General features: G+C 34.9%; 1 protein-coding gene across 4 annotated transcripts in view; it reads left to right on the top strand.

Moving 5' to 3' along the window:
• Nucleotides 1-27993, top strand: part of LOC145303520 (TGF-beta-activated kinase 1 and MAP3K7-binding protein 1-like) — an 85550-nt gene that overhangs the window by 4542 nt on the left and 53015 nt on the right. For all 4 annotated transcript variants that reach the window (XM_080144965.1, XM_080144966.1, XM_080144964.1 and 1 more), the window contains exons 2-3: nucleotides 14850-14977; nucleotides 23179-23332. In XM_080144965.1, the coding sequence (XP_080001091.1) occupies nucleotides 14850-14977; nucleotides 23179-23332 (282 nt within the window). The remainder of the gene's footprint in view (nucleotides 1-14849; nucleotides 14978-23178; nucleotides 23333-27993) is intronic.

Here is a 27993-nt window from a genome sequence, read left to right as displayed (position 1 = left end):
CGCAGTACCGCACCATTTTTTAACAGAGGAAAATCAAATTTTAAGGTGATCGATTTCCGGGATGTGGAGGGAGTGCCTTTAAACGAAAAAGTGATTAACAAATGACAAAATGATTAAAAGAGGGCATAGAAACTTTGCAAAATCAGGGGGGGGGGGCTAATATTTATGTAGGTATTTTTTCTGCCCATGTTTCAAAATCTCGTCAAATTTTGACAAATTTTAAGCAGTGATTGGAGTTATTTCCCCTGGCGCCCCCCTCCTCATCCGCGAAAAACAAAATGGACACAATCAATCTCATTAAGGTTAGATTTTCCTCCGTAAAGAAAAAAAGAAACTACTTGATCAAATTAAGGGATATTTTTTTTATTTTTATTTATTTATTTTTTTTGAACTTTACTCCTTAACGAGTATGTACAATATAACTTTTTTGGTGCTAGTGCACTTACTGATCCGCGCTATTTTTTAAATCGTATTTCCAAGTTTAATTAAAGTTTTTTTTTTGTTTTTTTTTATTCGATTGTAAGGTTAAAGTATAGAATAGTTACAAAACACCCTCCCTTCCCCATGTTAAGAATAGCTTTTTAAATAATAACGTTATTTCAGCACGGATCAATAAGTGCACTGGTACCACTTTTTTTTTTTTTTTTTTTTTTTTTTTTCAATATTTTCATTTTTTTTTTTTTTTTTTTTAATGTCTGGATTAAGCTGTACAAGTATCAAAAAAGATATCGTAGAACTTGAATTTAACTTGAAAATACTATTTTGAAAAAAAATAAATAAATAAAAATAGCACGGTAACAAAAGTGCATTAGCACACAAAAAAAAATACCAAGATTTTGATTTCAGCCTAAACTCGTTCTAATTCGGTCTAAAATTCTAGATAGAAATACTTTGACATTAAATCAATTTCGAATGTTTCCTGAACACTTTTTTTAATCAGTAAAAAAAGGTTACTGTGATAGGGGTCAGATATATAGGGAGCAGAGCAGCGAGATGTTTGTTCACACATTTAATCTATACTATTCATAAAATTCTAAATGTTTATTTGTGTGTGTGTATATACCAATAAAACTTTAAAACGAATGCACCGAATTGAAAAAGTTTTTTCCCCTTGAAAGGTGTTAGTCCCTAGACTGTCCTTATCTATATATGGTTCGTAACAAACAATGCCGAGTCACACGAAAAGCCCGAGATAAGGGTTTTAGGGCCATTTTCTTTTTGTCAAAAAAGTTACCTGCCCATGTCAACGGAACTTAGCACTGTCTGTATACAGTCACGGTAACATCTTTCAGCATACGAAAAGGACTTGTGGCACAATGGATAACGCGTCTGACTACAGATCAGAAGATTCCAGGTTCGGATCCGGGAAAGTTCGTAATAATTTTAACCATCATTTTATCCAATGTTTATTCATTATCCTTCCTTAGTTAGGGTATTTTTGTGTTTTCAGTGATTTTGTTTTGTTGCATATGGGAATTTCCCATACTCCGAGTTCACAGGGTAAGCTTTCATGGTAAGATGATGTTCAGTGTACTTGATGTTGTGTTTGAGTTGACGTTGTTTGCCGACGTGGCACAGCCACTAGTTATAAACCTCATGGCAAAGCATATAAGTTTGCCAATATTGTGAGATATTTTATCTCGCTTGTTTTTGCTCCAAAACAGTGGCGAAAAATTAACATTACAACAAAGCATACCTCTAAAATTCTACTTCATTACAAAAAAGGAAATGCCTCATTTGCCTCTGAATAGAGCTGATAACAACCTCGATTTAATAGTCCTTTTATCTTCATCAGTAACTATGCAGGTACAGCACAGTTCGAAGATTGGATTAATTACAGCCATTGAAGAGGTTGGTATAATGCCTTCTGATGAAAAGATTCAATTCTTGATGTGTCAGCATTACAGAAGTTCATAATTAATGTCCATTTGGAGGAAAAGTCATGACAGGTCAATAATTCTGACCTTCAAAAAGTCTCTGGGAGACAGTTATAATAATAACTTACCCTAATCATTTAGATTTTAAAATAAAGTCTCAAGGAGATGAAAAGTTAGGTGTCCAAATCTCTCATATCCTGAGAGAGTTGAATTCTATCCTTCTTGTCTGGCTGTTTTTACTGGAAATGCCTGTAAAGAGAAAAGGCATTGAAAAGCCCGCCAAGCTCATCACTAGCGGTTAAAGCATCAACCAATTTGATTGGTCTAAACAAAGACAGTGGGTGGCCAAATCAACCAATGAGGGGCTTGCTTATAATTGTAGAATTTCTTATACACTGCCAAGAAAAGGAGAAAAAGTAATGATTATGCATTACTTTTTTTTTTAATGAGAATATGAGGTAATTTAAAAACTGTCAATAAGTGACAGGGAACAAAGGTTGTCCTGAGGGCCTTAACTTTAATACAGTTAATTAACATTATTGAGTTTAAATATGTGTGCATCTGTCTGCTGTTAAATGAATGTTTTATACAATGAATCTAGTTTTTCTGGATCAATTATTAACAATAACAAAAAAAGTGACTTCATTTTAAATCAATTGAGCGCGAATACTGATTTTAAGATTTAATGAGATGCTTTATCCAAACAATATTATTCTCTCTATTATCATTGAAATTTTTAAAGAAGCCTGAACCTTTTCTTTCTTTTTTAATTAAGAAAGTGACCATTTTAACAAAAAACAAAAAAAAATGAACATCAGCAGCTCAGAAAATGAAAACAGCATGAAATTTGAATTTATTGTGACATTTTATCCACACAATTAGGACGAACCTACACCCCCATGGTGTCAGTGCTTCGGTGTTATAACTTATCACTGAATCTTAAAAGTTTTTTCTAAGACATTAATTGCCTTAGGTAATGTAGAAAAATCAGATATTTTTAAAGATAGATATTTTTATATATATATATTTTTATATATTTTTTATTTATATATATATATTTTTAAAGATAAATAGTTCTCATCCGAGCCGGCTTCATCTGAGAATATACAGAAAACAATTTTCCTGTTGTCGTTAAGACAGGGTAAGGGAGAGATGGGCCAGTGGATGCTATCTTGGTTCAGCCAATCTGGTTCATATACCCAGAAATTGAATACATCAACGTTTTAACGAAAAGTTAAAGAAAGGCTGGGTCTTCGTTCTCATTAATAACAGGTCTGTTAGGGACTCAGATGTAATTCTCATATGTTCCGAGTAGAACCGAGAAGGATTCAATTATTCCAGTCTTCATATTCTCTGAAAACTTGCAGCTAGTCATCATACAGACTCTTATTATTAAAGGACTCTGCCAACCTCTGTATTATTCGCAGAGAGAGCACATAATTAGACTCTACTTCAGAAAGTTTCTCAGTCTCACGGCAGATCAATATAATATTTTCTGTCCCTAAGGACGCTTCTTTTCACCACAGGAAAACAACTTATTGTTCTCATCAATTCTAATGGAAGATTCATTAAAGAACGGTTGAAGTGCATCCTCATATGTAACAGCAGGATTCAGCACGCTATCAATCAAATAAGAATTGCATGTAGGCAGAGCATTTAGCACCTTATCAAAGGCTTGTAACTCTTCCTTAACAGTTGAATTGAAATGCAAAAATTTGGAATTTCTTCATCAAAGGAAATTACATACTTGGAAATCTTTGATTAAATGGAGATTATTTATTAAATGGAGATTATTTATCCGTTGAATTAGACCTATTATTCCATGAATAGCAGAGCCATTCAAGTCCGTGTATCCTGGACACAGACGAAAACCCTCATTAGTCAATTTTGACGTGATTTTGTTAAACCTGTCTACATGAAAATTCAGCTTCAGATCGTTAGCAAATAGAGCAGAAAATAGAAAGGGTCTTTGAAAACCCAATTTAAGGGAGACTTCAACTTTCTGAAGTTTCAAAGAATTAGACCCAATAAGAGTATTTACTGGCATCTCAACTGTCCCTGGATTTAATTCTTTTCTGAGACTTAATTGGTTTGAAACTGCCTGTGAAAAGAATGACCTGTGACTTCATTTTTTTTTTTTTTATACATAAGAATCACCACTTATCAAGGCTCGGAGGCCACTTGAGGATTGAGTTAAGAGTGTACAGTAGTCAATTGGACAATATAGTAATCATTAGTAATGGAAATTCAGTAAATTTGTTAACTTAAGTGGAACAGCCCATCAAGAACTTGTTTACATTGGACTTGAAGACAATCAGATTGTAGTTTGCTGGAAAACGGGAGACAGTTCCACAGGCGTGCAGTTTTCAGAAAGAAGCTTTGTTCATGGAATCTACGTTTAGGTTTAGGCACAGATAAAGAGTGGGGGAATTATTGATAGTTTTCAGCTAGACGAGTGTTTCTTGTGAAAGTTTGGTGAGGGGGGGCATAGATTGAAGCTCAGTTGAGCACTTTCCATGAAAATAATGATAAAGCAAACTCGCAACATCTCTTCTTTGAGATAGAGATTGCAGGGAAGAGAAAAGGACATTTCCTACAAGGCTACAAAGTCTATTTTGAACTCTATCAAGACAGGACAAATCCTTTCTAGCAGCTCCTGCCCAGATGTGGCAACAGTACTCCATCCTTGGACGTACCTGGTTCTTATATAGAGAATTGCATCAGCAGTGAGATATCTACTGGATCGAGAGAAGGATCCCACCATTTTTCCAGCAACCTTGGCAACAGATTTGATGTACATGTTCCATTTCAGATCAGGAGTAAAGATCAAGCCCAGAAGCTTGTCAAAACTTGAGGCCTCCTCAAGATGAGAGCCATTCATTTAAACTGATGCCAGATGGAGATCAGAACGTTGATAATGTAAAGATAGAAGCTTGGTTTTAGACGCATTAAAAGTAACCAACCACACCTTTCCCCATTGTACCACATGCTCAATATCAGAAGAGAGAGAATCAGAGAGAACTTGGTCGTTTACTGACTTAGATGTGCTAACATAGATGGTAGGGCCATCAGCATAAATGCCTACAAATGATGTAAGGATGTGATTTGGAAGATCATTAATGTAGATTAGGAAAAGAGTTGGGCCCAGGATGGACCCCCGAGGGACTCCAGCATTAATACTGTGAGCTTCTGATTTTTGCCTATCAACTACTACTCTTATGAACCTATTAGAGAGAAATGATTTAATAATTGAGAAGACATTTCCAACTATATCATAGCTAGAGATCTTGTGAAGTAAACCTTTATGCCATACCCTATCAAATGCCTTTGATATGTCAAGCAATTGCCCTAGAAAGGTTGCCTCCGTCGAGAGATTCGCTAATCCTATGAGATATCACTGTAAGGACATCTGCTGTAGATCTAGCAGAACGGAAACCATATTGTGTATCACTAAGAAGGTTATTTTTGCTGAGATAGTTGATTACTTCTTTATTTAACACAGATTCCAGCAACTTACTAATGACGTACAGGAGACTTATTGTCTTGTACTGAGAGGGAGATGAGCTATCACCTGAATTCTTAAATACAGGGCATACTGATGAGATTTTTCAGGGTGATGAGAAGCAATTCTTAAGACAACGTTTAAACAGTTTTGTAAGTATGGGCACTAGTTCTGGTTAAAGTCTTTTGAGTACTATAATTGGAATACTGTCAGGGCCAGTGGCTTTACTGGAATCATGGTTTTTGATTAGCTTGGCAACATCACGCACAGATATTTGTATATCACATAGCGTGTTTTCTGATACAGGAGGAAATATTGGGGGTTGGCGGCCTTGGTTGCAAAGGGTAGAATTAGCTGCAAAGTTCTTGGCAAATGAGTTTGGCTTTGTCTGAAGCTGATTACCTCAGGTCCATTGATGAAAGTTGGGATAGAGCACATGCTTTTGTTCAGGATTCTGTTTGCAATTTGCCAAAACTGGTGGGAACCAAGCCGCTGCTCAGCTACTTTGTACTTGACGGACTGAGCATACAACTCTCTTGCATTTTTTATTATTTTCTTACAATGGTTGCTGGCAGTCCTGAAAGCGGCTTTAGTTTCCATACATCTATTACGTTGGAAGCAGTGGAAAAAGTGATTTCTGTGCGCAATGGCAGCAGCACATTCTGGAGAGAACCATGGCTGGCTGTTAGGTTTTTGCTGGAACTTTTTCGAGAATATGAAACGGTCTATACCTACAATTAATCATTCTGTCAGGTCTGATACTATAGATGACACATCCTTTTTAAACATGGAATGCAGACATAGATCTGATATAAATGTACAGAAACTATCCCAGTCAGCCATAGTGTATCGATATACTGTACGATGGAGAGGTATATCTGAGGACTTATTACGTTTTATTTTTATCTTAACTGATACAATAGAGTGGTTGGAAGATCCAAAAGGAGACAGAACGGATACTGAACATAGTTTAGGGCAAGTTGTGAGAAAAAGGTCTAGGAGACTCGCATACTGGCCGTCAGTGTTGGGCACATGGGTGGGTTCGTGAACAATCTGAGTGAGGTCATAAGCAATGGAGAAATCATGACAGAACCTCCCCTCATCATCGGTTTTGTTTGAATGGGTTAACCATTCCACATTGTGAACATTGAAGTCTCCACAAATGTGAATGTTAGCTGAAGGATAAGCAGATAGGACGTGATCAATTTTCTCAGATATGCTTTTAAAGATAGTAACTCCGCTGTTGTGGGGGGCGATAGAGAGTAAATATAAAATGCAGTAGTGTGAGCAAGTGCTACCCGGAAGCACATATAGAGTAAGTTAGGGTCTTCTCTGGAGATGTTCCTACCACATGGAAAGCCATCTTTAATATAGGCACATATTCCATGCCCATGGCGATCTTGGGGGTCAGATTTGGAAGTTAAGTTAGAGTATTCTTTAATTACGAACTCCTCTAGAGAAATTGTCTGTCCTATGCCAGTTTCACTTAGAAATAATAGGTCTGGTTTAGTCTCCTGTAATTGGGTTTCAACCTCTGGAAAGTTAGAACGTAGACCCCTGATGCTGGAGAAGGAGACATGATAGTGGGAGTCTACATTGGAAGTTGGACATCCGGGTTTAATCGTGTATTTTTTCTTGAAACTATTTATGTAACAAGCAGTAGCAGTAGACAAAGTGGCCCTTTACCCTCGTTGAGATTTAAATTACAGGAAAAATAGTTTTTTTTTTTTTTTTGTCCTGTTAAAGAGGTACGTCCCACAAAGTATTTGTGGCTCTTAAGGCACATAATAGAATAGTGGTTCTTTAGTCCACAATGTAAGTAGCATTACAAACGTATGCTATATTTTTCATGGAGATCGGCAATATTACTTACCTAATGTGCTTTAACAAGTCATATCTTTTTTATTTGTTGGTCAATTTTTAAAAGAATTACATTGATGAAAAGAGAATAAAATAAACATTCCACTGATGTTAATTTATTTATTTTTTTTTTTTTTTATGCGGTCAATATTTTTATGCTCCAAGTTAAAAATGAAAAAAACTGTAAAAAAAATGACAGCAAAAAGGGAAACTGTTTTTTCAATGTTTACATTTCATACGTTACGTTTGGATACATATGCGTAGGGTTAAATTTGACTGGATATGGCTGAAACTTTACAGGCTATCTAAGCATAGAAGTCTATCTCTACTGGACTTTGGTTTTTATTTTTACAACCAGAAGAAGCAAAGTTACGACCGAGCAAAGTTGACGAAGAATATTTCCAAATTGATAAGATAAAATGGTATACATCATCCATTTTCGTATAGGTAATAGTTTCAGAATTATTTTCATGTATAATATGTAAATATTTGATAATTATTGTGTGGAGATTTCTTTAAAATGTTATCTTTTATAGAAATTCAAATCCGCTTAAAGGGAAATGGCTCGTTATGCACTAACCATCGCTGTCAGCGTATTAACGAGTTTGTATTCTCTTAAAAATAGAAAACTATTTTTTCTGCTTTCGTTTTGAAAGCAGAAAAAGTGTCATTTTTTATTCTGAGTTCGTCAATTTAAAAAAATTATCAAGTTTTTCAAATTTGATTTCCAAATAATACTATTTTGTTGTTTTTAACGCTTTTAATACACATGTATTAAAAGCGTTAAAAAACAACAAAATGTACTAAGTACATGTGTTTGTTTTTTAGTGGTAAAAAAACAAATATATAACTGTTGGAGACGCCCTTCCATGGGATTAATGGACTATCTCATGACATCACTTCTGATAACGAGTATCGGTGCCCGGCAGTCAGAGATTTACCAATCTGACTGACTGACGTGGCCAAGGAGGTCGAGTGCAAACGCCCAACCGTTGAGGAATGGTATAGCTCAACCCGTAATATATGTGAATACATGTGTTTCTAAAAGTATTTTTCCTTTTTATTACCATTTAACACCATAACAATAACACATAAAAGGTACTTGTGCACTTATGCTACCATGCTGAAATAATATTATTTAGAAACCAATGGGGAAGGAAGGGTGTTTTAACTATTCTGTACTTTCACCTAACAATTAAATAAAATATATCGTGAAACTTGAATTTATTTTTAACTCATTGTCAAGACCATTTTTTCGAATCTGTAAAACAAACCCGTTTTTTTTGTTTTTTAACTGAAGATATTTAAATAATAATTAGGTGGTTCAATAAAGAATTTCATTGTGATGCATTTTGTAAATTTTTACCTTTTTTCCACCTTAACATTTTTCTTTAAAATGACTCTCTTGTAAGGTTTTCGGGTATGCTAAAAACGAATATCGCATTTAAATTTTCCGCAAATAAGTAACTTTCCGGATATTAAGCAATGTAATTTCTTATGTTATTCCTGGTAGACATCTTGGTACGTGCGTTTGCGCATAGTTTCTTGGGGTTATGTTTGTGCACTCGCGCGTACCAAGGTGGCCACCAGCGATAACATAAGAAGTGACATTGCTTAATATTCAGAAAACTACTTATTTGCAGAAAATTTAAATGTGATATTCGTTTTCAGCATACCCTGAAACATATCATTTTAAATGTTAAGGTGGAAACAAGGTAAAAAATTACTGTTTTATTTCTTTGTTTACATAGTTGAATTTTCAGTGAAACAACAGAAAAGAAATAACAAAAATTACCATCAACTCGTGAATATATAGTTGTTGCATATCAGGATTCCTGGTATCCTGGCACTGTGAAAGCTACATCAAGGATTCATGTAGAGTACGATTTATGGTTGCATCTCAGAAAATAGGGGTATAGTTTGGGCCAGATAGAGGATTTACAAAATTGAAAATTGGACACGTCCCAAAATGCATAAGTTCTGGTCGGCTATGGGAATTTCCATCTTTTACAGAAATCCAAAATCTATGTGAAAAATTTTCTTCAATTAATTCATATCTACTCAATTTTTTTTTTCTGTGAGGAAAATAGTAAATACCGGCCATGAATGCTCTTTAGGCATTCAATGGCTACACCCAGATTAAGCACTCCTTTGGTGAGGAGGCAGGAAAATGTCTGCTCTCAATAAAGCTATATTTAAATATCACTATAATACTTAGTTTTGTTCATAAATAGACGCCCACTGTATGATACCATGCGCCAGTTATAAAAAATTGAAATTTGTACATCTGAATTTATAATTCCTGGCTTATGGTAAAGATATACATCAGATTTGACTGCATAATCAGAAAGAGTTCATAATTTTACATAAGAGTACCAAGTTTCATGAGAATAGCTTGAAAAATAAATAAATGGTTGCGAAATTACCGAATTTCTTGAAATGTTGAGGTTGTAATTTGCCCACTTTTTCTAAAGAAAAATATCCACAGAAAAGCCTAAATTTTGGCACTTAAAATTCTCATAACTTTTGAACTACTGATGGTATTTGCATAATTCAAACGGTTTTAAGCCTCTTTTACATAGCTCTTTTCATGCAAGATGATAAAATAACAATTATCTAAAAAGAAAAAATCAACTTGTAATGCTAATGTAAGCGTATGGAAATCCCTTAATGCCTTGCAATTAATTTCAGAGTGCTCACCAAGACACCTGGTACACAACTTATGTTTCTTTGGCCCTTTGAAACTTAGCATCAAAGTTCTGATATTTGGGATAGTCCTTAATAGAGTGGTCTGTAACCTAACATAATTTACAAAATTTATTAGTTTTGCCATTATTAGCGAGTGTTCTGAAGGTATTCATACCCTTTATGTTAATGGGTTTAGAGTAGGAACTGGCTGCCATATTGGACCTTGTGTTGCATAAAGGTGTTATTATTTGAAGAAGCGTATTTTATATTCGTATATGTTACGTGAGTTCTTATTTAGTGTTCTGGTTTGTATTAGAAAGTCTTAGTGATAGACAGTCTTAGTGTTCATGTTGTAAGAGATGGAGACATTAACAAGTATATATAAAGAAAGAGACAGTTGTACATTTTTATAAACACAAAGTTCATATTAATACAATTTCACTTTACCTTTGTTTTGGTGATGATTTTCATAAAGTTCTTATAACATAAATGGACAATACCTTTTCTGTTGAATAACAACATGAAGACGCAGATACAAAAAGATGTTCTTTTTATTATTCCATATGATCGGTCAATGGCTTTGCATCCAGGAATTCAAGTCTTACATGATTTCTTCTTCTAACCTCGCTTCCAAGATTCCATATCAGCTCTCTTTCTCTTCTCCCCGACTCTGATCTGACTCTCATCTGACTCTCCCAACTAACTTCGAACTCTTTCCTATATTGAGAAATCACATGTATGTCTCGTCAACGGGACTATAATTCACGTTTTATCAACATGCGCAATTTGCATGTTTTTGAAACCATTTCTGACGACCAGGAAATTTCCCATTTTCCTTGTTGTTTTACAAAGGAATTTAACCTACTTCTCTAATTCTTTAACCCATATTTTATTATGCATTCTTTCTAAGAATGTGAATAGTTTCCAGCCAAATTCGTATTTATTAAATATTTTAACAGAATCAACAATTTACTGGACATTCCATTTAAAACCTAATGTTCTTTAAAACTTATCTACAGGGTTCGATTCCCGTTTTATCTGATATTTTCATTTAACTAATTCTCTTCTTTTTTTTTTTTTACTTACATGAAAAGAGGACAGCCCTTTTCATGTAACACTTGGTTTTGAAGGAGAAGCCGACATTTTAGACGAGCTATTTTCCCACCATGTCACGTCTAATGGCGCTGCCATTAAAAAATTCCAAAATGTCAAAACTATGTGACATTATAAGAGAAAGGAAACGTTCATTTGTCCTGTTCATTATTTATCTACGTACACTGTTTGGGAATTTTACAAACAAGATGAGTTATCACGGCTCCAGACATCGAATTATCCAAAAGGAAGTCTGTACCAAATGACTTATCTGTTTTGCAAGAGTTCAGTTTGACACATTCGAGGAGGACCCGGAGGTTTTCTAACAGTGTAATACGTTCTGGCTGAGTAATAATTTCCTCAAAAATTCTATTTTTAATTAAAGAATAATTTAGAAATCTCTCCTTTAAACACGTCAATGCCTGGTTGTAATTATCAGGAATTATGTCTATCTTGGAAACAAGGTCGAACGCCTTGCCCATTAATGTAGATATAAATAAAAGCAGCTTGTTTGCTTTCCACATGTTGGTCGAACAGAACTCAAACTTTCTGAGGAAGCTACAAAATTCGAATTTATCCGATTAGGGGAACACACTAAAATTTAGGACAGCCCAATTTCATTCTCATCAGTTGAATAGCAGTAGGTTGTTTTAATCTGATTCTTCTGGACTAGGCTTCATGCCGAGTAATTTTAATCTCATGTCAGAAGTAAACTGCGTTGAATCTTGGTATATTTTTAATCTTTCTTCAGTGGAGGATTTTAGAATCAACTGGTTAAATAGGTTGTCTTTTTTACATGGAGGTCACCACTTATCAAGGCCCAGAAGCCACTCGGGGATAAGGGTTATTGCGTGTACAGTAATCAATGGGATAGTATCGTAGTAATCGTTAGTATTGGAGTTTTGATAAAGTGTCTTACTTAAGGGGGCGGTTCATAAGGAATTTGTTTATGTTGGACTTGAAGACATCCAAGTTGTAGTCATGTAGGAAACGGGCAAACGGAAGAGAGTTCCACAGGCGTGCAGTTCTAAGAAAGAAGCTTTGTTCATGGAATCTATGTTTTGATTTAGGCACAGATAAAGAGTGGGGAAAATTATTGACAGTGGTTTCAGCTAGACTGGTGTTTTTCGTGAAAGATTGGCGAGGGGGGACCAGAGATTGGAGCTCATTGTCTAACTCAGTTAACCATTTATTAACATCGTGAGAGGCCAGTCCAGTAATATTTTCAATCAACCAGTCTAATGTGTAGGTGATACAAAATTTCTTCACTTCGCTTTGAGAAAATAAGTCTTTATTATTAGCCATAGTTAGCGGCTTAAAGCAGAAAGAACAAATAACAGGTAGAAAAAAAACTTCCTGAAGCCAGGGAAATATATCTGAACGGTGAATGCTGACTGTTGCGAATAACGTTAACCCTTTCCAACTAAGAAGGAAAAAAAAAATGAAAAATGGCGAAGAAAAAAAAAAATGACCGTTAGTTTCTTTATCAATCCTTAGTTTTAGTGTTCTATTGGTTTTCATGCATTTCGTTTTCAAGCAGGTTATTTTCAGACCTATTTCGGACAGGAGAACCAGAAATCTTTCTGGGTTATCACATTACTTTAGAAAATTAAGTAACAGCTCCTTGTCATATTCAGTTTCATATCTGTTTTACACACTGTGTTGGAAAGCTTTGAGATTGACTTTTAAACTAACCTATATTTGACCAGGTTTTTACATTTTTCTATCTCTTTTTTACCTACCATTTTATGTGTGTGGTATATGTGTATGTTTATGATACATCACCTTTATAATTACTTTTGTTAGGAGATAACTTTCAAAACCAATTTTAGCCTTTATAAGTTCATTAAGGCATTTGTTGTAAAGTTTGGAGAGAACTGGCGCTACTTCGGCGGCACATTTTTTAATCACACAGCCGGGATGAGATCAGGTCCAACTGCTTTTGCAGTGTCAAGATTTCATTCTTTGCGATGGTTTAAGCAAACCTTTAAGTTTAATCAACAAAAGTGTTTAGATATACCGTTAGCAGGGTTTTCATTTTTTTTTTTTTTTTTTTTTTTTTTAGCACAGACTCTTACCATTGACACAAGAGAAGGTTTTGGCTAATATAAGTCACTAAATCTCAGAGAGAAAGAGAAATATCATATTCTGATGTTTTTTTTGTTTTTTTTTTTTTTTTTTTTCCAGAAATGTCCAGTGATATCCTTTCTAATGGAACTACGGATAATACAAATCTATTCTTAGAAATGCAGGGAGAATGATTATAATATGCACAGAGGAACTTAGGTGCTCTCTTCTTGAAATACACATTTTTTTTCTTTTTTTACATGGAGGTCACCACTTATCAAGGCCCGGAAGCCACTCGGGGATAAAGTACAGTAATCAATGAGATAGTATCCTAGTAATCATTAGTATTGGATATTTGATAGGGTGTCTTACTTAAGAGATCGGTTTGTCAGGAATTTGTTTATGTTGAACTTGAAGACGTCCAAGTTGTAGTCAGGTGGGAAACAGGCAAACGGAAGGGAGTTTCACAGTCATGCACTTCTAAGAAAGAAGCTCTACTCATGGAATCTATGTTTGGATTTAAGCACAGATAAAGAGTGGGGAAAATTAATGACAGTAGTTTCAGCTAGACAGGTGTTTTTTTTTTTTTTAAAGATTGATGAGGGGGGGGACAAGAGATTGGAGCTCAGACAAGCACTTGCCATGGAAATAACAATAAAAAAAGACAGGCTCGCAACATCTCTTCTGTGGGAGAGAGGTTGCAGGGAAGAGAAAAAAGCATCCCCCACTAAGCCACGAAGTCTATTTTGTACTCTATCAAGGCAGGATAGGCTGCTTTTGGCAGCTCCTGCCCAGATGTGGCAGCAGTACTCCATCCTTGGATGTACTTGGCTTTTATGCAGATAGAGAATTGCATCAGTAGTGAGATATCTTCTGGAGCGGTAGAAGGATCCCACCATTTTCCCAGCTCTTTCTTTTTACCTACCTTTTTTATGCCTATGGTATTTGTAAATGTCTACCATAAATTGCCTTTATAATTCTTTTCTAATAAAATACGATAACTTTCAAAACTTATGTTAGCTTTTCTAAGTCAATTCTTGACAAGAGTTAAACTAATCTTTATTTAAAAGTTTGATCAACGCCTATTTAAATCTACTTTTTTAAAGTAAAAATAAAAATTTGCCAATTCAGAAACATAGGTGACTCTAAGTGCAATCGTACTGATGAAAATCTAGCCTCGATGTAAAAATGTTCCGATTACTAAACCATATTTCCTGTTTTAGTTTTAAATAAATTATTAGGTTGTTATTATAAATGAGAAAATTGTCATGAAAGAAAATATGTGAAACTTTCGAATATGTTTTTGCTTATTTACTTATATACTTCAGATTTTTTTTTTTTTTTTTTTTTTTTTTTAACTAAAACAGGAAGTCCAGTTTGGAAATTGGAACATTTTCACATTGAGGCTAAGCTTTCACCAGACACTGGTACAGATGCACAGGCGCCTATACTTCTGAATTGCCATAAAATTTATTTTTAGTTTAATTTTAAACAGGATTTTTATTTTGTACTTTTCCTATTGCATTTCTCATTAGAAAAATCAATTAACAAAACAGTGTAAAAAAAATTTTAAGATATATATGAAAAAATAACAAAACTTATATTGTCAGCCATGGGGACTGGTTTGTATAAGTACCACAGGTATTCGTGCATTAAAGCCACACTGTTTTTTCTTCATTTGTCACCTTTTTATGATTTTATTTAAATGACATGTTAAAATTTTCAGAATTAAACTGTATTAATATTTAACTTTTTCTTTCAAGGGTGATCATCGTTGGATTGACGATCTGCCTGTGTGTCAGCAGACCAGTGTGGGAACATCTCCACAAACGACATACATTGATGGTCATTCAATTGTACGTGAATCGGAAGATAGCCATTTTTGTTTCAGGTAAATTAATATACTGTCATCTCTCATTCAAACAATTAAAGAAAGGACAAATCTAATTTATAAAACTCACTATGTCTTTCTGTCTCCATTTTTTTTAAGTGCATTTCCTTAGAGTTTCATGGTCACAGATTGGTGTGAGATGGGATCAAATGATCGCATTTTTGTGGACTTTAATTTCTATTAAAAATAGCTGCTATGGGGATCAAAATTGAAAAAAAATTCAAACTTGGCAGGCATAATTCACCTTAAAGTGCTCTTGTATGCATGCGCAAATATACGTTTATACATTAAAGTTAGTTCGTTTTTAACGATTTCTTATCTGTCTGATGATAGTGTTTTTTTGTTTTTTTTATAACTTTTGAAATCACAACTATATATTGGGTACAATATAATAATCTGTAGAGAATTGGCTCTATAATAATAAATACAAAATCTGCATAAATTAAAATATATTCAAGCATATTTTATGACCAGGCAATGCTATGTGCTCTGCTAGTGTAGAGATTTTTTTTTTTCTTTGTTTTCATTTGACTTTGTAAATTCTCAAATCAAGGTGGCCCTTTCGTTGATCTCTCTATGAGATACGTAGATATCCGAGTGTTCTGTTATAGTTCTTCTTTACCTCTCAACGTAAAAGAAGTAAAAAATAAAAACATTAATTTTCCTTTCACAATTGATCTACATTATAGTATATCTTTCTTGTGGTCTTCTTAGATTCCAAACCAAGATTTCATCTGGTCTGATTGAGTATTAAGCTGTTGTTACTTGAGCTTACATTACTAGAAGGTGCATCATTACTTGCATAGTCGTCATGAAAGGATTTCATTTGGTCTTTGAATACTATGTTATTTTGAATATTTGGTTAGAGTTTACTTGTAGGGTAAGTATTTTAATGTCGTGTTGACTTGACAAACCCTTTTACAGAGAGACTGAAGACATTTAAGGATTTTCTAGTAGGTAATTCAAAATCTCCATGTGTAAGGGTTTTTTATTTTATTTTTTGTTTTTTTTTTAAGAGGCGGTGAACTTTAAATTAAAATAAATCACAGAAAAATATTTTTATTATACAAATATGTGATTTATTCCAAAGATTAATTTTTGGCATTTAAGATTTAAATAAAATTTTGGGCATATAGTCCCCACAGCTCAAGTATATATAATGTAATCTAAGGGCCCAGTTTTCACAAACTCTACGCATTTCTTTTTTTTTACAAAGGCATCACCACATTATCAAGGCCCAGAGGCCACTCAAGGATAAGGGTTAAAGAGTGTACAGTAGAAATTGGTCAATATAGTAATCATTAGTAATGAAAATTTGGTAAATTTGATAACTTATATGGAACGGCTCATCAAGAACTTATTTACTTTAGACTTGAACACAACCATATTGTAGTCAGCCGGAAAGCAGGAAAACGGAAGACAATTCCACAGGCGTGCAGTTCTAAGAAAGAAGCTTTGTTCATGGAATCTACGTTTAGGTTTAGGCACAGATAAAGAGTGGGGGGAATTATTGATAGTGTTTACAGCTAGACGAGTGTTTCTTGTGAAAGTTTGGCGAGGGGGGACCATAGATTGAAGCTCAGTCGAACACTTTCCATGAAAATAACGATACATCAGAGACAAACTCGCAACATCTCTTCTGTGAGATAGAGGTTGCAAGGAGGAGAAAAGGGCATCTCCTACGAGGCTACAAAGTCTATTTTGAACTCTATCAAGGCAGGACAAGTCCTTTCTAGCAGCTCCTGCCCAGATGTGGCAACAGTATTCCATCCTTGGACGTACCTGGCTCTTATATAGATAGAGAATAGCATCAGCAGTGAGATATCTACCGGATCGATAGAAAGATCCCACCATTTTTCCAGTGGCCTTGGCAACAGATTTGATATACGTGTTCCATTTAAGATCAGGAGTAATGGTCAAGCCCAGAAGCTTGTCAAAACTTGAGGCCTCCTGAAGACGAGAGTCATTCATTTCAATTGATGACAAATGTGGATTAGAATGTTGATGTAAAGAGAGAAGCTTGGTTTTAGATGCATTAAAAGTAACCAGCCACTCCTTTCCCCATTGTACTACGTGCTCAAGATCAGAGGAGAGAGAATTGGAGAGAACTTGGTCGTTTACTGTCTTAGATGTGGTACCATAAATGGTAGTGTCGTCAGCATAAATGTCTACAAATGATGTAAGGATGTGATTTGGAAGATCATTAATGTAGATCAGGAAAAGAGTTGGGCCCAGGATGGATCCCTGAGGGACACCGGCATTAATACTGTGAGCTTCTGATTTTTGCCCCTCAACTACTACTCTTATGAACCTATCAGAAAGAAATGATTTAATAATTGAGAAGACATTTCCAGCTATACCATAGCTAGCGATCTTATGAAGTAAACCTTTATGCCATACCCTATCAAAGGCTTTAGATATGTCAAGAGCAATTGCCCTAGAAAGATTGCCACCGTCGAGAGATTTGCTAATCCTATGCGATATAACTGTAAGGACATCTGCTGTAGATCTAGCAGAACGGAAACCATATTGAGTGTCACTAAGAAGGTTATTTTTGTTGAGATGGTTGATTACTTCTGTATTTAACACAGATTCTATCAACTTACTCATGATGCACAGGAGACTTATTGGCCTGTACTGAGAGGGGGATGAGCGATCACCTGAATTCTTAAATACAGGGCATACTGATGAGATTTTCCAGGGAGATGGGAAACTATTCTCCTTAAGACAACGTTTAAACAGTTTTGTAAGTATGGGCGCTAGTTCAGGTTGAAGTTTTTTGAGTACTATAATTGGAATACCATCAGGGCCAGTTGCTTTACTCGAATCAAGGTTTTTGATTAGCTTCGCAACATCACGTACAGATATACGTATATCACATAGCGTGTTTTCTGATACAGGAGGAAATATTGGGGGTTGGCGGTCTTGGTCGCAAAGGGTAGAATTAGCTGCAAAGTTCTTGACAAAGAGTTTGGCTTTGTCTGATGCTGACGAGATTACCTCAGGTCCATTGATAATAGTTGGGATGGAGCACACGCTTCTGTTCAGGATTCTGTTTGCTATCTGCCAAAACTGGTGGGAACCAAGCTGCTGCTCAGCTACTTTGGACTTAACAGATTGAGCATACAACTCTCTTGCGTTCCTTATTACTTTCTTACAATGGTTGCTGGCAGTCCTGAAAACGGCTTTAGTTTCCATACATCTATTACGTTTGAAGCAGTGGAAAAAGTGATTTCTGTGCGCAATGGCAGCAGCACATTCTGGAGAGAACCATGGCTGGCTGTTAGGTTTTTGCTGAAACTTTTTCGAGGGTATGAAATGGTCAATACCTACAATTAACCATTCAGTCAGGTCTAATACTATAGAGGACACATCCTTTTTAAACATGGAATGCAGAGGTAGATCAGATATAAATGTACGGAAGCTATCCCAGTCAGCCTTAGTGTATCGATATACTGTACGATGAAGAGGTACGTCTGGGGACTTATTACATTTAATTTTTATCTTAATTGATACAACAGCGTGGTCGGAAGATCCAAGAGGCGACAGAACAGAAACTGAACATAGTTCAGGGCAAGTAGTGAGAAAAAGGTCTAGTAGGCTCGCATACTGGTCGTCATTATCGGGCACACGGGTAGGTTCCTGAACAATCTGAGTGAGGTCATAGGCAATGGAGAAATCATGACAGAACCTCCCCTCATCATCGGTCTTGTTTGAGTGGGTCAACCATTCGACGTTGTGAACATTGAAGTCCTCACATAGTGAATGTTAGCTGAAGGATAAGTAGAAAGGACTTCAGCAATAATACGTCGAATTTTGTCTTCCTAGTGGTCTATTGTGTCTGGTTTATCAGCAGAGACATGAGACTTTACATGTCCCCAAAGAAAATAATCTAATGTGGTTAAATTGCATGAGCTAGGTGGCCAGTTAAAAATTACTCATTCATTAAATTCAAATTTGCACAATTTGTAAACGCTGCTCAGGTGTCTCTTCATGATGAATTGCCAAACAAACTGAATTCAAAATAACTGATAGTTGCCAAATCTGCAATTAAAGAAAATGGAGTTGTCTATTTAAAATTCACTGTCTCTAAAAAGAAAACCAGATTTTAAATTTTCAGACAAATTTACATTGTGCCTAGGAGTATTCTTAGATAGGTTTATAAAAGAAAAATCCAATTTAAGAAGGAACAGTCTGGTTTCGACCAAAACATCACAAGTGCATTTGAGAAGTTTTATCACCACACAAGCAAACAGGGTTCACCATTTAAAATCAACAGTAAATTCTTTGATAAGACAGGGGCGCATTCGAAGTGAAAATTTCTGGTTAGCGCACAATTAAATCATGATACTTGACTTTTAAACTTTAATTCAGGCCATTTTATAAAAATCAATGGTTGGTTCTCTACAGTGCAATGTAGACTACAATGTATTATGGACTAAGTCACTGTGAGAAGGTATGTGAAGCTTCCTTCGGTGCATCGTAGTGGGTCCTCAACTTGAACAGGCAATCAAATCGATGATTTCATCAATTTCGATAATAGTAAAATTATTGGAAATATTGATCTTCATTCAATCCCAGGCAACGTTGAGTCTCCCTGCAAGTAATATATATATATATAATTTCAAATTTTTTTGTTTTTGCTGAGGATGGTGCATCTTAGATGCTAGACACTCACCTCTGCTATTTCAGAAACTCCAACCAAGAGATATTTTTTAGCATAGTTACTGTCCCTATAAGCGCAATTGTATCTCTCGTGCACTTGATTCATCAGTTATACTTTTTGAAAATCTTTTATGAGCTTGGTTTCTTCTATGATTACTGGAATAATGGAGATCTTCCTAAAATTCCAATGTTTTTGCATGTCACACAAGACCTTGGTATTTTGTTATCTTCTCTCTTTCAACTCTATTTAAGCTAGCATCATTAAGGATGCTTACTTTAATCAAAGTTATTACTTTCTCCCTCTTGCTTTATATTACTATTTCAAGTTTAACAGCTCTGCTTTCTATATATGTGGATAGTATATGACTTCTTTCCCAGGACTTGCTACTACACTAGATATTCAAGTTTTTACAGATGGCCAATATAGATACTTACACACTCCATTGTGTTGCATTTTATAGTCATCGTCTAGCAGAACATTACAACTGGATGTCAATCTGACTCAAACTCTCTACTTCTATGTGTTCAGCTTAAAACCATTGGTTACAAAGCCTAAATCTTGGCAGCCATTTTTATCAACTCTGAACATAGTGGAGCAATCCTCTTTTGAACCAATCTACAGAACTTTCTTTACTATATATTCTTCAGATATTTCTTCCAGAAAATATTTGACATATTGTTGGTTGGTCCATTCTTCTAGTTTTCTGTTATAGAAGATCTTGATGCATTTCTTGTGACTTTTCTGGGATATTTCTGAAATATGTTTGTTTGGTGTTTCTGTCTCATTTTGTGAGACCGTCTTCTCTAAAATATTTAGTCAGTTTTGTGATGGACTGTTGATGTCATTATGAGGTTTGGGTTCTGGAAGTTCCTCAGCTATTTTGTTTTGCTCCACTTTTCAAACTTTGAGTAGTGGTTGCAAAGCAAGTAACACCTTTTGAGCAACAGTTTCTTGTCTGGCTTTTAAGCCTCTTATTTCTTGTTGCCAAATATGATGGCGATACGGCACCAGGACCTCTGGTGTCATGGCCTGATAGCCTCTGCTGTCATTAAACTATCATCTCCAGAGACTAGACGGTTTACACCATTGTTTGGCTCTTTTCGCCTTGTGTATAAACAGGTTGAAGGGTTCTTTTTATCTTGGGTGCCGGCTTGCCAGTATGTGTTTTTACTTCCTATTTTTATGTGTGTATCATATCTGTGAAATGGTTTGTCGGTTGTAAGACACAAATATGAATAAATAAAATCCTCTTCAGTGACCCTGCTGTTTAACAGCATCAGCGACCACGGCTCTCCAAATTGTTGAGTCATGGTAATGTCGGGAAGACAAATAAAGAGGATAGTTTTCCATTGCTTTCTGTTTTGATTTTTGGAGTGCATCTTCCACAGTGAATTAAACGCACGCCCAGATACCAACCTGGAAATTTCTATGACAGTTAGAATACAGCAACCAGACAAACTGACAAGCCAGTATCTTCAAACCTATCTGACTAGAGTGACCTGGTCTAATTGCATAGACATGTGGCAATTTAGCACCCCACAAGATGCCTGGTTTTAGGGGAAGGGAATGAAGCAGGAAGGGGGGGGGGACAAGGTCAAGCACTGAGTGTCTCTGCTGAGTCATTGCACCTCTGCACCTGACTAATAAGCAAAGTGGGAGTATGAAAGCCACGTGATAGATAGAGCCTATCTACTACTTAAGCAATTTAGGTTTGCAAACCAATTTGAGTCACCAGTTCTAGAGCAGTTGTCAACCAAAACTAAGGAGACCTCCTCCCTTTTGTTTAGTGCCAAAACGTATGAGGTCAGTAGCACAGGTTTAACATCAGTTTTCCTTCTAAACGGATGATCTGAGGCGATCTGAGTTCATCACCACCAAGAGGAGTAGTCCCCACACCCGTGTTTTAAACCTGCACCCCTCCTCCTGATTAGTTAGGATTAATTGAGTTAATACTAAGGATATATATACCTACTGAAAAGTTACACTCCTCAAAAGAATTAAAATAGAATTGAAGAATATGATTCCTCTTTCTTATAAGTGGAAAAGAGGAGGATAAGTATAAAGCATGGGGTGTAACCATTAATTTATTAAGAGGAATAAAATATGGGTAATAAATACATTAGTAGAATAAGAATAGAAAACAGGGTATGATTGAAAATGATACTAGGATTTTAGATTTAGTTTTCACGCAAAAAACAATGCATTCTTTAGCCCACAAAAGGGAAAGAAATAAGGAATATCTACTTAATATCTATAGTTTTAAATATAGATATAAACTATGATTAATAAGTATCTATTCAATATAAATGTAATAATATAAGTATAAACTATAGATAATAAGTATCTACTTAATTGATATAAATATAGATATAAACTTTATATATTAAGTATCAACTTAACATCGATATAAAATATATTAAGTAGCAATATACATGAAAAAATGGAAATGGCTTAAAATGTTTCAATATTGGTATATATAGAAAGAGCTTGATGAGCTAAGAAAGAATCTTTTTTAATTTTTTAAATCCAATTAAAATTAAGGAAGTTATGACTATTTTTCCCTCCCTTAAGACCATATGCGTTTTGTCACATTTTTCACACTACTTTTTCAGTAAAAATGTTATATCTTTGTTAAAACACAAGATTAAGCAATGAAGTGTATTTTTGTGCAAGGAATCAGAATATGCTACTGAAAATCTTCAGAAATTAATGGTTTCCAAATAATCTGCAGTAAATGCACATAAATATTCTGCAATTCCTTAAAAATGCCATGTATCCATTAAAAGAAAAGAAGTTAGATAAATCAAAGCTGAATTGTAATGCATTTTATGTACAAAAAACTGAAATCTAAATCTAGGACCATTTAAAAATGAATATTTTGCAATATTTCTTTGGTATTATTGTAGATTAATACCCTCTGTTAATCTTTCCCATCTGATTACCTCTTGACAACATGGCTTTGCAGGCCCTTTTTTTTTTCTTTTTTAGGATACATTTGTAAAATAAAAATAAATTTAAAGCTTCAAAATGAATAAAATGCAAAACATGTACAAATTAAGTCAGCCAAACTCCGACCTCTGCCCCATTGCCGAAATATGACATCACTGTGCCTGTTTTACAAGTACTCTAATGCTAAGTGCTTGGACGAACTCAAAGCACTTGTACCCCCTCGATGTAAATACTTCCTATTAACCCGACAAGCAGCAAAATCCCACCCTATCTGGATGCCATAAAACTTTCTACTCAAATAGCTTCTTTCCTTGAACTGCTAGACTTTGGAATTCCTTCTTGGCCTCTGCTTCCCTAATTGTACTGACATGCAGAAGTTCAAATGTAATGTGAGTCAACATCTCACTCCTTAACTCCCTACATAGTATCCCTGTAAATTTGGTCCCAAATAATAGTCCCTTACGACTTTGTGAAACCGTGCCTTGTTTGAAGTGAATAAACAGTGAAAAAAAAAAAAACTAACATGAATTAGATTCTGTTAAATGTTTTTTGATTTTATCCAACTTATTTTTCACATTGTTTTTAGCTTGGAAGATGGCTGCTCTTTATATGGTGTTTTTGATGGCCATGACAGCAATAAACTCTCCAACTTTGTAGCACAAAGAATTCCAGCTGAACTGTTGTTTGATCAGCTGTCTGGGAAGAAGACTGACCAAGAAATCAAAGATGTATTACAACAGGTTAGTTCCAGTTTTGTCTATTCTATTTCTCCAAGTCTTGTTAAATGATAAATTAACTATTCTGTACTTGCAAAAATAAAATTATTCTGTATTTTTTTCATCTAACAATTTTAGTGATTAATGTCATCACACTGCTGTCCAAGCTCACGATTTCAAATTCATCCTTTCTCTGAAAAACATTTTTTATTCAAGCCAGCAGCATCTCATTTGCATATGAAGTAACGAGAAATATCATTATTTCACAATAATCACCAGTATATAATGAGATAAACCAGCCATTGTTTACTTTTTTTTTTTCTTTTGCCCATGACCAGACTTAACATGCTGCACAAAATCAGATTCGTACCAATTTAAATTATTATTTGCTTACAAGTGTCAACTAGGCATTTTATCAGTGTTCATAATTAACCCTTCTGCTCAGAAAAAAAAAAAAAATTGAAGGTGTGATGAAAGTCTATCAGGAAAGAGTTTTCATTCCACCTTCAATGAAATTGTTAAAGATATGGAACATTAAAATAAAAACCATTGACTTAGTTGTCTTGTTCAAACAAAAAAAAATTCTATCTCACAAGTCATTCAATGTTTGGTAAAATCCATGTTAATCCACAAGGCATGAAACCTTTTTAACAAGTAAACATAATAAATGATGTATGATAATACAAAGGTTGTTTCAAAAGTAAGGCCTCCTATTTTTTTATTTCAAAAATTAAAACATTGATGAGCTACAAAGACTGGAGTGGTACCATTAAAATGGCTACCTTTTGTGATCCAGAATTTATTTTTCTACGTACTCCCCACCTTTCTCAATGCACTTTTGTCAGCCTTTATCAATGCCTCAGTTGTAAAAGTCCAGAGCTACACTTTCACTCACATCCGTCACCACTCTGAAATCGACAAACCCATCTCCTAACTATGCTGACATCAACTGCATCAGCTTCAACAGGTGCCAGTGAATGTTAATCAGTTCAATTTTTTCTGACGCATATCCATAGCAGGAGTTGCTTTCTTAGAGTCTCACACGGTCAATATCTACAATAGAGATGTAACTTTCAGGTCATGAATGCATAAGTTCTGTCATCATAACAACGCAATTTGTAATCTCATTTGGGCAAAATAAAAAAAATAAAAAATAGGAGGCATTTTTGGGATGTCCCTTGTATATATCTATATAATTATATAACTCTGTGGACTGTGTGTCCTTGCTTGAATCTTGTTCACTAAAAACATTTTGCCCGGGTGTTTGGAGGTGTGTGTTGAGTAAAAAAAGATTTAAAAAAAAAAAAAAACACAGTGGTAGTAGGAAGGCAGGCTCGAGCCCGTACTGCGAAGGAGAAAAAGAATGGGGGGGAAAAAAATGTGACGTCTTTGCTGTTACGACCACCGCCAAACTGGAAGTGACGTAGGTTTAAGTTAAGGCAAGACAATCAAAAAGGGGGGGGTAACTTTCGAAAATATCGGTAAAAAAAGCGACCCCTCCCTGTAAAAAAGTGCCTAGTGAAGAAATTGTTTTAAGCCAATTTTTCTGTATTTGTCGTCTGAAAGGTCGAGCTTAAAAATGATACTGATCTTGTGAAAATCCGTCGCCTCTGTCGAAAGTTATAGGCATACATACATACATACATACATTTATATATTGGTAGCTCAAATTTTCGACTCAAACCGATTAAAAGGCTTGCCCTATCTCTGAATACCCTTTATGTAAAATTTTGAATGTTTAGACCAGAAATTGTCTGAGTAATTTGGTAGAGACCACAGCAGTCAATTTTTTAAAATTTGACCCCTTAACATTTATTGGTTTGGGCTCAAATCAAGTTATTAAGTTAGATCCATGTCCAAGGAACCTATATCTAAAATTTCAAGTGTTTAGACCCAAAATTGGTGGAGGAGTTTGGTAGAGTTCTCAAAGGTCAAATTGTTGAATTTTGGCCCCTTAACAGCCAAATTTCTAGCCAAAAACGGATTACAAAGATTTTTCCAAATCTCTGTACCCTGTATATCAAATTTAGAGTCTGTAGACTGAAAATTGACAGTTATTGCGTTGAGAAATGTATACACACACACACACACAGACACAGTCACTTTTATAGATATATACATACCAGGTTAAAGGCATTGAAGAGGATTAACTAATGAATTTAACAAGGTTATGAAGAGTGCTCAATAAAAGAAGAGCAAGATATATTTTATCAATATAAACAAATTTACATAATTATGACATTGGACATGCTAAAGTTTCGGATAAATGGTCGATTAAAACCAGAAGTTTTTTTTTTTGTTTTTTGTTTTTTTTCATAGGCATCACCACATTATCAAGGCCAAGAGGCCACTCAAGGATAAGGGTTAAAGAGTGTACAGTAGAAATTGGACAATATAGTAATCATTAGTAATGAAAATTTGGTAAATTATATGAAACGGCTCATCAAGAACTTATTTATGTTAGACTTGAACACAACCATATTGTAGTCAGCCGGAAAGCAGGAAAACGGAAGACAATTCCACAGGCGTGCAGTTCTAAGAAAGAAGCTTTGTTCATGGAATCTACGTTTAGGTTTAGGCACAGATAAAGAGTGGGGGGAATTATTGATAGTGTTTACAGCTAGACGAGTGTTTCTTGTGAAAGTTTGGCGAGGAGGGACCATAGATTGAAGCTCAGTCGAACATTTTCCATGAAAATAAAGATACATCAGAGACAAACTCGCAACATCTCTTCTGTGAGATAGAGGTTGCAAGGAAGAGAAAAGGACATCTCCTACGAAGCTACGAAGTCTATTTTGAACTCTATCAAGGCAGGCCAAGTCCTTTCTAGCAGCTCCTGCCCAGATGTGGCAACAGTATTCCATCCTTGGACGTACCTGGCTCTTATATAGATAGAGAATAGCATCAGCAGTGAGATATCTACCGGATCGATAGAAAGATCCCACCATTTTTCCAGCGGCCTTGGCAACAGATTTGATGTACGTGTTCCATTTAAGATCAGGAGTAATGGTCAATCCAAGAAGCTTGTCAAAACTTGAGGCCTCCTGAAGACGAATCATTCATTTCAATTGATGCCAGATGTGGATCAGAATGTTGATGATGTAAAGAGAGAAGCTTGGTTTTAGATGCATTAAAAGTAACCAGCCACTCCTTACCCCATTGTACTACGTGCTCAAGATCAGAGGAGAGAGAATTGGAGAGAACTTGGTCGTTTACTGTCTTAGATGTGCTACCATAAATGGTAGTATCATCAGCATAGATGTCTACAAATGATGTAAGGATGTGATTTGGAAGATCATTAATGTAGATCAGGAAAAGAGTTGGGCCCAGGATGGACCCCTGAGGGACACCGGCATTAATACTGTGAGCTTCTGATTTTTGCCCCTCAACTACTACTCTTATGAACCTATCAGAAAGAAATGATTTAATAATTGAGAAGACATTTCCAGCAATACCATAGCTAGAGATCTTATGAAGTAAACCTTTATGCCATATCCTATCAAAGGCCTTAGATATGTCAAGAGCAATTGCCCTAGAAAGGTTGCCTCTGTCGAGAATCGTCAAGCGACTTAATAAATGGTTGCTTTCCATATATATATATATATATATATATATATATTTCTGTTTGTTTGTTCACAATTTGATTAATATATACAAAAGGTCCGTTAGTTTAGTATTTCATTTATTTCTATATATAGTATGATTATTTAAAAATATACAATTAAGAGGTCACCTCATTTGTTTATTATATTAAGGAAAATCAATTGTACTAAATAGCTGTATGTTAGGTTAAGTTTCTAGCGAGAGGGCTGTTTTAAGTGTTCTATTTAAGATTATTACTTCAGACATCAAATTTTTTTTTTTTTAATTAAACGAGTAGTTATTTCCCTTGATGAGTTTTTTTTTTTTATATGCATTCCTAAGTTCGAAAGATAAAAAAACAAACTCTTTCCAAATAAATTAATTTGGTAATCATCGCAAGACGTTTCTAGGGTGAAAAAATAAGTTCGATACTCTTGCATCCTGTCAAACATGGATTGGGCGAGACCGGCAATCATCAGTTTAAACTGAGCATTCTAACAGACACTTTAAAAACAAACAAACCGGAAAAAATACAAATGTAAATAATCAAAAATAACAAAAACCTACCTTTAAAGGACTGAAAATATTTTTATTTATTTTATTTTTTTTTTTTTTTTTTTTTTTTTTTTTTTTTTTTTTTTTCTTTCAAGAAAAGATGAAAGTTTTACTTTTTTTCACTGTAAATTCTTAGGTGTAAGTACAACTTTTTTTTTTTTTTTTTTTTTTTTTTTCAAGACTTTGTTCAGTCAATTCTTTTGGGGGGGGGGGGTCACAAAAATTATATATTAAAAAAAAATACGTAAAAATGTTTACGAAAAGCGTAAATTGTTAGATGAAAGTACAGGAAAAAATTTAGGTCTTCTAGTTTTCAAGAAGACTTAATATTTTTATTTTATTTTATTTTTTACTGCTGTTCATTGCCGGTGGAAGAACTTTCTTGAGATAAGGATATTTCATTAGGAATCTTGGTACTCTTGCATAATTTGACCCGAATTCTTGTGAATTCCTGTCAAGCATGGATCGGACGAGACCGGCAATCATCGGTGTCAGTCAAGCGTCGTAACAGACGCAGACTAATAAAAAAAAAAAAATTCATAAAAACG

Source organism: Euprymna scolopes, chromosome 19 (assembly GCF_053919585.1).
Source record: "Euprymna scolopes isolate OS-2025 chromosome 19, ASM5391958v1, whole genome shotgun sequence".
NCBI classification, from domain to species: domain Eukaryota; kingdom Metazoa; phylum Mollusca; class Cephalopoda; order Sepiida; family Sepiolidae; genus Euprymna; species Euprymna scolopes.
Note: the sequence above shows the minus strand (reverse complement) of the source record. Positions and strands in the feature narration are given on the sequence as shown.